The 12,222-nt window shown below is 38.6% G+C and overlaps 1 protein-coding gene across 1 annotated transcript in view; it reads right to left on the reverse strand.

Moving 5' to 3' along the window:
• ccdc15 (coiled-coil domain containing 15) overlaps nucleotides 1-10,205 on the reverse strand; it is a 31,582-nt gene extending 21,377 nt beyond the window's left edge. The window contains exons 1-3 of the mRNA XM_020520441.2: nucleotides 10,143-10,205; nucleotides 2,432-2,599; nucleotides 991-1,188 (exon numbers count right to left, since the gene is read on the reverse strand). Of these exons, the coding sequence (XP_020376030.2) occupies nucleotides 991-1,188; nucleotides 2,432-2,599; nucleotides 10,143-10,205 (429 nt within the window). The remainder of the gene's footprint in view (nucleotides 1-990; nucleotides 1,189-2,431; nucleotides 2,600-10,142) is intronic.
• Nucleotides 10,206-12,222: the final 2,017 nt, after the last annotated feature.

The following is a 12,222-nucleotide window of genomic DNA, read 5'->3' on the forward strand; positions in this document are numbered from 1 at the left end:
GTGACAGAAACTATTAGTTACCTATTCCTGCCATATTTTGGAAACAGGTAGAGGTAAAGTAGCCATAGTCTTACCAGACCATAGGGCTGCGGTCTCTGAGAGGGTCACCACACCTCAGTGGAGGCGAGAGGTTGAGGGGGAGAATCCTTCACAGTAACCTCAGCCAGTGCAGGAATTGAACGCATGCTGTTGGCATTATTCTGCATCACAAAGCAGCCATCCAGGCAACTGACCTAAACCGACCTACCCTCTTCTTTTGGAAAGAGACAGAATGAGTGATTGATATACAATTCCAAAAGGGGCAGTCAAGGGAGGGGGTGCTCAAGGTCCTGTAAGCAGTGGTGATTAAAGAGTATATAAAGTCAGGTTTTCACTTATAGTTTAGAACATTCTTGAAGTTGGACTGGATAAATCAAGTTTTACCACAATACCTTTCAAAGGAAACTGCCATGGAACCTTGTCAGTATTAAACTTTATCAGGTTATATTTCAATGACTTGTTTAATGTTATATAATTGTACACATGTATTATAAGATCATTACTATTTTTATGTTGTAACTTCTCATTAAATCTTTAATATGGAAAGAAAGCAACCTCCAGACTTGGTCTAACAGACCAAATCTTCCATAAATTAGTCATACTTAGACATTATTGCACAGATAGATGAATCAATATGAATTTTGAGCAATATGAAATTTCTGCAGAGCATTTGCATTGACAGCACAAAAGGCAAATATTGTGCAAGACTTGGAACTCAGTGTTTTTACATTTTATACTCATAAAAGTAACAGAATTTTAGTGATGGGTAGTGGAAAGATGAATATTTGAAATTCTAGTTTCAACAAAGGAGTGCAATATGACAATGGCAAGGTTTCATTATGTACAATTGTCCCTTCTGTCACAAAAGGAGTATTATTTTGCTCTGTTAGAAAGATGAAATAGCTTCAAGGACAACCAGCTGCAGTTCAATTCTCTCTTGGAGATGCTCACCTTCCGAGCTTGATCACTGAAAACATCACTGCTTTCCTCCTTGTCAATGCCTAGACTCTGAGCACACACCCATCTGGAGCTTGGACTGAAAATTGCAAACTCTGCATTATTACCACGAAACACGCAAGTGTTTTTATTTGGAGTGAGATGTTCAACTGAAGCAGATGATTGCTTTATCACATGATCATCCCTTTCAACCTAGAAAAAGAGAAATAAGATAGTTTAAGTGATACGTGTGTTACGTACAGCTAGATTGTAGGGTCCACTGCTTAAAATAGGGTGTGAAACAACTTAAAACCTTACATTTGCTATCTTCTTTGTCTTTTAATCAAACTGACAATCCCCCATCTTTGTAGAGCAGCATACTAGTTCAAATGCAATACATGAATTATTGTGGCTACGTTAATGTATAGCACATACACTAATTAATGGAACATTGCAAAAAATGCATTATTTGACCGGATTATCTCAATGCGATGAGATATAACATGGCTAATATGTTTTTCTCCCCCCACTTGTACTGTTGTGTTAAAATACTTAAAGCAGAAGTAGGGTGACAGAAATTACACTGCGATACTGGATTTATGTAATGTATCCATTTCTCCCCCCCATATAGTTCCATTAATTTGTCATTATGAAATATCTTAACAATTGTTAAAAAGAAGATATGAGTCTACCAAAAGAAAAAACTGCAGAGAACAGAGATTCGAAATAACACTGGAAAATACTGCAAAACCTCAAAGTCAGGCAGCACCTGCAGAGAGAGAAAGTGAGTTAAGATATCAGTCAGCAAATTCTGACAGAAGATCATTAATGTGAAACAGTAACTCTGTCCTTTTTTCTCTACAGTTGGTGCTCAATTTGAGTATTTTCAGCAATTTTTGGTTAATATAACAGTGAATTAGCAGTCAGGTCCATACCATATTTTATCCTAAGTTTAAAAATAAACAAAGAACTATGGATGCTGGAAATTGAAATCAAGAACAAAAACAGAAATTGCTGGAACATCTCAGCAGGTCTGGCTGCATCTGTGGAGAGAAATCAGAGTTAACTTCCAGTGACTCTTCTTCATATTTTATCCTGCCATTTTTACAGGAATTTAGAAAAGTTGTTAACACAGCTTGGGAGCTGTCTTATAAAGGTTGCGAGCCACATTAAACCATCGTTGTATCAAGAGAGATCACTGTAAGATCTTCTCGAAAAGTTGAGCAAAATAATGGCTACATTCAAATTATATCTCCAATGATTAATAAAAAAATACAGAAGTTGTAAAAGAAAAAAAATCTAACTTTGAAATTGTGTCAAATTTAGGCAGATGAGGTGTTCAATTCACTAGATATTAAAAAGGCATTAAGAGGGATATTAGTGTATTTCTAACGATATAGAGATACTAAGATGAAGAATGTGTATCTGTTTAATCACTTCTTTAACATTTCCTTACTGCTTCATAAGATCGCTGCTGTTGCTGTTTTTTGCGTAATCGAGTATACTTGTTCACGCGGTGCTTCACCTCTTCTTGAAAACGCTTCAAATTTTCCAGTTTTTCTCTACGGATTTCTTTTAGTTGTTCATCCACTTCAAGAGCTGAAATCTTAGCATATAGCAACCACTTTAAAAGGAATACTCGATTCATTATAAGAATCATATTTACAACAATTATCACAACTTCAAAATCAAGTTCTTTCATGGCTCATTGTAAAATTTTAAATACTACATGATTAAAAGAAAACGAGATTAAGACAGTATCAGAGAAAGTGATATGGAAATCTATACAAAAATGCTTTCCTTAGAGAGGTGACCACTTCATAGCTAGGTGGTGGTATAAAAAAAATCTTGAAATTATAGATTCATACAGCATGGAAACCAAACATTCGGTCCAACTAGTCCATGCCAACCATATTCCCACCTGCCTGCATTAGGCCCATGTTCCTCTAAAACTTTCCTATTCATGTACTTAACGAAATGCCTTTAAACATTGTAACTACACCTGCATCAACCACCACTGGCAGTTCATTCCACACACTAACATACTCTCTGTTTAAAAAAATTTGCCCGTAATGTCTGTTTTAAATCTTTCTCTCACCTTAAAAATAATTTTGAACTAATTTTGAACTCCCCCCACCTTAGGGAAAAGCTCTTTGATAGTCACCTTATCTGTGCCTTTCATTATTTTATAAACCTTTAAACATCACCCCTCAACTTCCTATGCTCCAATAAAAGAAACTCCCAGCCTATCCAGGCTCTCCTTATGACTCAATCCCACCATTTCTGGCAACATCCTGGTAAATCTCTTCTGAACCCTCTCCAGTTTAATAATATCCATCCTACAACAGGGTGATCAGAACAGGACACAGTACTCCAGAACAGGCCTCACCAATGTCCTGTACAACCTCAACATTACATCCCAACTCCTACTCAAAAGTCTGAGCAATGAAGGCAAGCATGCTAAATGCCTTCTTAACCACCCTGTCTACTTGTGACACAAATTTAGAAGGATTATGCACCTCAACCTCTAGGTCTCTCTGTTTTACAACACTATCCATGGCCCCACCATTAATTGTACAAGTTCTGCCCTTATTTGTTTTACCAAAATGCAATACCTCACATTGATTCACATTGAACTCCGTCTGCCACTCCTCAGCCCATTGACCCGATTGATCAACATCGCTTTGTAATCTCAGATAACCTTCTTCACTGTCCGCTATACCACCATTAATGGTGTCATTTGCAAACTTGCTAACCATGCCAACTATATTCTAATCCAACTCGTCTGATGAGGAAAATCGGTGATAAACTGAGGCAGCACTTTTTATGCTAAATCTAATTTACCAAGCTGTGTGTGGGGAAGCTTCTTTCTAAAAATGCAAGAAGAAAATCAATGATTTCAGTTTTGCATTTTACAAACTAACTGCAAAAACTAACTGAAGAAGGGTCTAGGCCCGAAACGTCAGCCTTCCTGCTCCTCTGATGCTGCTTGGCCTGCTGCGTTCATCCAGCTCTACACCTTGTTATCTCAGATTCTCCAGCATCTGCAGTTCCTGCTATCTCTGCAAATACAAATTTGTGGCTAGAAAAGTACATGGGAGATGGATGATGACGACTGGAATTCAAAAACATGTTCAAATATCCAGTTAGGATTGTATATATGAAAAAAAAAATCCCATTTGGCACTTGTAAAGGCCCAGCCTTGTACACTAGTGATTTTTTGAACAAGTCCATGCTGAAGACAGATTCCAACATAAAAGTATAAAATCAAATTATCTATTCAGAGGTAAGAGTTAATAAATAGAAAGTACATGAAGTAGATGATAGTCCATTATGGCAACAAATAGGAACAGCACAGAAAATGAGGAAGTGAAGTAGATAACCATTCAGTTCTCCAAGGTAACTACTGCCTCAACCCCATACAAAATAGAAGCTCCAGAATTATATATATTACAGATCTGGGTTACCCCAATTACTACTTTTAGGCTGACTACTTTTCTACTCAGTGCTTTTTCTTTTGAAAGAAGCACACAGAACTTTTTTTTCCCTCAAGATATAGATTGAATTTAAATGCAAATTGACAATTTATCAAAATAAATAAAAATTCAAGTATAGAAAATGTTACTTTTGAATGTTCAGCATTAAAGACATCCCTCAGATTATTCCTACAAATAAATTACTACAAAAGTCAGGTAGAAATATGCCATTTCTCTCACACATTTCACTATAGGAAGGCTGCAGCAGGTTCACAAAAACATACGGCACGAATGATTTAAAACCTTTAGTCATGGCTTATGGCTGTACTAGCCAGTGAGCTACATGTGAAACTACCTTCATATACTTGCTCCCTGTTCTGAGATTTTCGCTGATTTTTATAATAGAAATGCTAGAGTCAGGTTCAAACTGCATTAGTTGAGAGGGAACGTCATCCAAGGTCCAACTCCTCATTGTTACCAGTGCCTCTCAAGAAACAGAGATATGTGATCAGCAAGAGAAAAGAAATTGACTTCATGACATGTCATAGTTGAACAGCCTCTGCCTCTGCAGATTTACACATGAAGGGTCAAGGGAAATGGATTTTAGATTAAATTTGATGCTGCTAAACACTTGTGTAATTGTAGCTAACGCAGCACTATAATGGAATTCATCCCTCAGAGGGTGGTTTGAGTATGATAATGATTAATCATGGAATATGTGCCACTTCTAGACTGCACATAATCTGTTGTGGCTGCTATACCTCAAGACAATAGTAAGCATAGAACATGTCTTCGAGAACGCAGTCATCATCCAATCTGCGCAAATGACCAGACTAACAGAGCTGCTACTGACTCAAGACGGGTCCCTGCACGTTAATATATAAGTACTCTGTCCTGTCCCACTTAATAATTGTCTAAGCTGCTGTGCAAGCTGCTTAGCCATTTTTCTTAGCTTGCACAAGCTGCCCATCCTTCACCACATTAAGGATGGTGCTGAGAACAAGCGTAATCTCACACAGAGCTCTGCATTTTTTGTTAGGTTGCTGTTGATTTACACTTGGCTTCACAACTTTGACATGACAGCTGTGGCCTTGACAATCCTGGTGCTCATCTTGGTATCGAGGGTCAGATTGTTGGTGATTGTTGACTAAAATGTGTGAAGTTGTCAAGGACCACCACAATCCATGTTAATGAAAGGTGGAATTAAGTCAATGGCCCGTAATTGTTGGACTTCCTGACGCCGCCTGTCAGTCCAAAACTCTCAGGCAGGAGAACTCATTGTTAAGCTGTTGCAAGTAAACTTTAGTAAGGGATTCCAGGACAACAACACCAGCAGCCACCTCACAGATCATGACTTTACACAGTTTGGTCTTGATAAGCAATCTCACTATGTTGAACAGCTTGTCTGCTCTCTATCATTTCAGTCACAAGTGTACAATAGCCAACTGGAGAAGAATATGCTAAAAATAGTTGGCTTGAGCAAGAACATGACTAATGCAAAAGTTGAAAGCACTACTAAAATTGAGACTGTTTTTCAATGAAATCAAAATCCTGTTTGGTAAATGTGCACCTGAGAGAAGGTAGATTTCATCAATAGCCAAGGTCAATTAGGAACCATAGTAAATATGTAAGCATTCTCTAAAATAAAATAAAGAACTGTGATGCTGAAAATCTCAATCAAAAAGAGATATTGCTGGAAAAACTCACAATATATACTACTTTTTCCTAGTTCCAAAGAACAGTCCCTGGACCTGAAACGTTAACTCTGCTTTCCCTCCACAGATACTGCCAGATTTGTTGAGTTTCTCCAGCAATTTTTGTGTCTTGCTAGACTGTAATGATTAATACAATTGCCAATGCATGCTCTTTGACAGGAAATTTAATTTTTAAGTTTCATCAATTGTAATCTGAGCAGCATAAGCAACATGTGCTAAGGACCATTAGCGGCCCAAAAATCAGAGCTTTTAATTAAATGTAATTTTGAGGGTCACAAGCTTACTAAACTGTACTGCATCCTAGCATTTTCAAGAACGATGGGAAGAAATTGGGATGGCTGGAGAAGGAAAAGATTACAAAATGAATAGTAAGGTCATCATAGAGAGCAACGTTTGGCGGTGGTTTAATGGGACGGTCACCATAACTCAGGCGAGGGGAGAGCAAGAGGGAGAATCCTTCGTGGTAACCTCAGCTGGTGCAGGAATTGAACACATGCTGTTGGCCTCATCCTGCATTGGAAACCAGCTGACCAGCCAACTATGATAACCAACTTCCACAAATAGAATACCAGTCAGCCACTGTGTCGGAAAGTATTTCCGTCCATGACATCATTACTCATGATTTAGCTAGTTAGTCTCACTTAGACACGTAATTTATTTGTGCGAAGTAGAAAGTGGGGATTTAAGGCAGATCATTTACCTATGTGACAATGAGAAGGGGATATCATGCCCTTTAAAATTTTGCACAGTATAGATTTTGAACTGCACAGTCAATCCAACTAACAAATATTACACCCAAAGGGGGTGAACTTTAAATTAAAGAAAAGCTATATTTCTATCCATTTTATTGAAGCCATGCATACAAGCTCATTTCAATTCTATATTTGGGTATATGAAGATACAATGGCTTTAAGAGATGGATTTTGTCCTTTATTTAAAATGAAGAAAGGTTAAGACAGAGGTGTCTAGCTGCCTACTCAAAGCCAATAAAGTAGACCATTTGAGAGGTCTTCGTTTTTTTTTTAATAAAGTTGGTACAATAGAAGCAGCCTGAATGGGTGGGCCAAGCTCACATGGAACCAGGATTTTTAGTTCTAGCTTTCTGCAGCTGCTGGGATCTTGAAGCTGGATGTGGAAGCTCTTATTCCTCCCTCTGTTACAGCTAAAAACCGGCATTCTCTTCCTGCTGCTAGACTTGCATGAGACAACCTATTTTACTGAATTTACCTTTGCCAAGGGTGTGTTTATGGAATATTATTCTATTGGAACAGTTAATTAGTAGTAGTTAATATTTACTATTTTGTTAAGCATTGATAAAAGAATTACAGTTAAGCCAATTATTTTCTTTTAATTTTATTTCTCTGTATTTTTACACTACAGTGAAAATAAAGTGTGTTTTGCTTAAAGTTGATTAGCTTGTTCAATTGAATTGCATCAGGAATGTTCACCTTACACTCACCTTTAAAATAAGAAAATGTTAGGATCTAGACCGTCTTCTTAATTTATTGGGGGGGGAGGGGGATGCGGGCGGTGTTCGTCTGGTCCATTACAGGTAGGAAAGTATGAATTTTAGGTATTTTTCTATGTCCCTCCAACAGTTCAGAAGATTTCTGGTACCAGACGGAATGATAAGTAACAAAGTAAAGAGAAGCTGTCTGCAGCAGTAATAATACTGTTAAAGAAAAATGAATTGTGGAAGGCATATCACCTGCACAGTTAAAGCTCATTATTCTTTAAGGTTCTAACTCAAAAATAAATGTGGAAGACCAATTCTGTAGTAGAATGAAACAAATAAGAGTGGCTATGTTGTAGTGATTAAAAGAACATTATGGATACAATTAGTTCAGTGAAAACTGGCCAACTTAAAACTAAAAACAAATTGCATTACCACAACTGGCTGACAGAATAACATATTCAAGAACTGCTTTAAACGGCACAATTTCCCAAAGTTCACTGCACAAAAAAAAAACATTTTCTGTGGAAAAGGTGTTGCATATGTCTAGCATTCATTGGAAAGTCATCTGAAATTCAAGTTTTGGCATTCACATTACCTTCATAAACCTAGCAGATTCAAAGTAGTCCTGGATCTGATTGGCTCTGTATGTGGCCAGTGTGGATCAGATTGGTGCTAACAGTGTAGCACTGGATTCATGACCTGTCCAATCTGTGGCAAAGATCATGCTGCTCTAGGTTCATGCTGCTCTGCCTTCAGTTAGAAAACTGAAGATGATTCAGGGTGGAAAAAAAGGTGAGAAATGTTGTTCCACAATGATTACTTTTGGGACCACTGTTGTTTGCAACTGACATTGATGATTTGAATTTTGGATCAAAAAAATATACTTCTAACTTTACAAATGACACCAAACTGGAGGGATAGTCAGCAGTGAGGATGACTGCAACAAATTACAGGAGGACACTAAAAGTTTGCTATGAAAATAGGGAGGCCAATTATTTCTAGGAAACTGTGCATCTAAGTGAGGTAGAGGAACAAAGGAATCTGAAGTATGAATAAACTAATCACTAAAAGCCTCCCAATAGAGATCCAAGCATCACAGATGCCTGTCTTCAGCCAAATTGATTCAATCCATGTGACATATGTTAAAAGGTACACTAACATTCAATTTAAGAAATCAGTCAAGCTCAATGTGGCTCATTTACACTTGCTAGAAACAACACACATTCACATTCAAGAAAACAAAATATTGATATGTTTCAACCTTGTACATTTTGAATTATAGTCGTAGAGATATACAGCGCATAAATAGACCCTTCAGTCCGACTTGTCATGCCAACCAGATATCCTAAATAAATCCAGTCCATTTGCCAGCATTTGGCCCATATCCTTCTAACCCCGCCCTATTCATATACCCATCTAGATGCCTTTTAAATATTTTAATTATACCAGCCTCCATCACTTCCTCTGGTAGCTCATTCCATACATGCACCACCCTCTGTGTGAAAAAGCTGCCCCTTAGGTCCCTTCTGACCTTAAACCTATGCCCTTTAGTTTTGGACTCCCCCATCCCAGGGAAAAGAACGTGTCCATTTACCCTATCCATGCCCCTCATGATTTTATAAACTTCTATAAGGTCACCCCTCAGCATCTGACGCTCCAGGGAAAATAGCCCCAGCCTATTCAGCCTCTCCTTGTAGCTCAAGCCCTCCGACCCTGGCAACATGCTTGTAAATCTTTTCTGAAGCCCTTTCAGGTTTCACAATATCCTTCTTATGGCAGGGAAACCAGAATTGAACACAGCATTCCAAAAGTAGCCTGACCAATGTCATGTACAACCGCAACATGACCTCCTGAGGAACCATGAACCTGCACTCCAAGGCCTCTTTGTTCAGCAACACTCCCCAGGACCTTACCATTAAGTGTATATGACCTGCCCTAATTTGCCTATCCAAATTCAGCACCTCACATTTATCTAAGTTAAACTCCGTCTGCCACTCCTCGGCCTGTTGGTGCATCTGATCAAGATCCCGTTATATTCTGAGGTAACCTTCTTCGCTGTCCACTACACCACCAATTTTGGTGTCATTTGCAAACTTACTAACCATACCTCCCATGTTCACATCCAAATTATTTATATAACGAAAAGCATTGGACCCAGCACCAATGCTTGTGGCACACGGATGGTCACAGGCCTCCAATATGAAAAACAACCCTCCATCACAACCCTGTCTCCTTGCTTCAAGCCAGTTCTGTATCCAAATGGATAGTTCTCCCTGAATTCCATGTGCTCTAACCTTGTTAACCAGTCTACCATTAAGAACTTGGTGAACACAACCACCAGCCTGTGCTCATCAATCCTCTTTGTAACTTCTTCAAAAAACTCAAGTTAGTGAGACATGATTTCCCATGCACAAAGCGATGTTGACTATCCTTCTTCAGTCCTTGCCTTTCCGAATACATGTAAATCCTGTTCCTCAGGATTCCCTCCAACAACCTGCCCATCACCGATGTTAGGCTCACCGGTCTATAGTCATCATCCTGTAGTCTATCATCCTTACCATTTTTCTTAAATGCTCGTGCCATGTTAGCCAACCTCGGGTCTTCCGACACCTCACCTATGGTTAACGTTGATGCAAATATCTCAGCAAGGGGCCCAGCAATCACTTCCCTAGCTTCCCACAGAGTTCTAGGGTACACCTGATCAGATCCTGGGGATTTAACCACCTTTATGCATTTTAAGACGTCCAGCACCACCTCCTCTATTATATGAACATTTTTCAAGATGTCACTATTTATTTCCCCACCATCTCTACCTTCCATATCCTTCTCCACAGTAAACACTGATGCAAAATACTCATTTTGTATCTCTCACATCTCCTGCGGTTTCACATATAGGCAGCCTTGCTGATCTTTAAGGGGCCTATTCTCTCCCTAGTTACCCTTTTGTCCTTAATGTATTTGTAGAATCCCTTTGGATTCTCCTTCACCCTATTTGCCAAAGCTATTTCACGTCCCCTTTTTGCCGTCCTGATTTCCCTCTTAAGTATACTCCTCCTGCCTTTATACTCCTATAAGGATTCCCTTGATCTCTGCTGTCTATACCTGACATATGTTTCCTTCTTTTTCTTGACCAAAATCTCAATTTCTGTAGTCATCCAGCATTCCCTATACCGACATTGCCCTTCACCTTAACAGGAACATACTATCTCTGGATTCTCGTTACCTCATTTTGAAGGCTTCCCATTTTCCAGCCATCCTGTTACCTGCAAACATCCGCTCCCAATCAACTTTTGAAAGTTCTTCCCTAATACTGACCTTCCTCCAATTTAGAACTTTAAATTTTAGATACAGTCTATCCTTTTCCATCACTATTTTAAACTAATAGAATTAAGGTTTACTGGCCCCAAAGTGCTCCCCCCACTCCTCTCCGACACCTCAGTCACCTGCCCTGCCTTATTTCCCAAGAGTAGATCATGTTTTGCACTTTCTCTAGTCCGTAAATCCACATACTGAATCAGAAAATTTTCTTACACACACTTAACAAATTCCTCTCCATCCAAGCCTTTAACCCTATGGCAGTCCCAGACTATGTTTGGAAAGTTAAATTTCCTACCATAACCACCCTACAAATTTGTTTCTCAATTTCCCGCTGACTATTGGGGGGCCTAAATTACTTGAGAGGTGGATAGATTTTATAAAGATGTCAAGGCAAAGAAATTAAGAGGGCTGATCAACAAAGATGGGTGTTAAGGTAGGCAGTGGACAGGCAGAATGATTTAGGTTAAGAGGTTTAATTGATATTCTCTCTCTACATTACCACTGAGTAAATGTTTTCATTCCAATGCCTAACTGAACTGCAAAAATTTGGAAAGGGAAATGTTACAAAGAACCATTTAAAACCTTGATACACTACTGACATAGTGAGAGTTAGCATTTAAGATTGAAGAGAAACTGAATAAAACTGTCATTTATATATCCATTCAATAAAATTAGGGCATCGCCAAAGGTCTTTGAAGCCAAACAAACAATTTTCAAATGCAGTCACTTTGTAATGTACACAAATATTGGCAATTTGCTTATACCAAGATCCCACAACCAACTCTAATCTATTTAGTTTTAAGGTAATGTTGGCTGAGAAACAAATATTTTGGCAGACAGTGGGGGTAAAAAAAAAAATCCATTACTGTTTTAACATAGGACTGCCTGTCACTTGTGTCAGGCAGTCAGTATCTCAATATCACCAACATTCACCCTTTTATGTCAGCCAGATCTCCCTGACTGGACCAGATTAACAGCCCCAATCAGGTAACACATATTTATGAGGTCCAGCTGACTGACCTCGTTACAATCACTACACTGTTCTTCAAAATTAATGCCTTTACACTTTTGAGAGGGGAGAGGAGGCCTCAGTGAGCAGGATGTGACCAGTGTGTTAGGGCTTCAAATATTCACATTATTTATTAACAACTTGGATAATGGCATAGAAAGTCACAGGGCAAAAATTGCTGATGACACAATGTTAGGTGGCATTGTTGACAGAATAGATAACAGCATAACATTACAAAGGGATGTTGATAGACTAGGTGAATGGGCAAAACTG

Source organism: Rhincodon typus, chromosome 32, assembly GCF_021869965.1.
Source record: "Rhincodon typus isolate 14 chromosome 32, sRhiTyp1.1, whole genome shotgun sequence".
Taxonomy (NCBI): Eukaryota; Metazoa; Chordata; class Chondrichthyes; order Orectolobiformes; family Rhincodontidae; genus Rhincodon; species Rhincodon typus.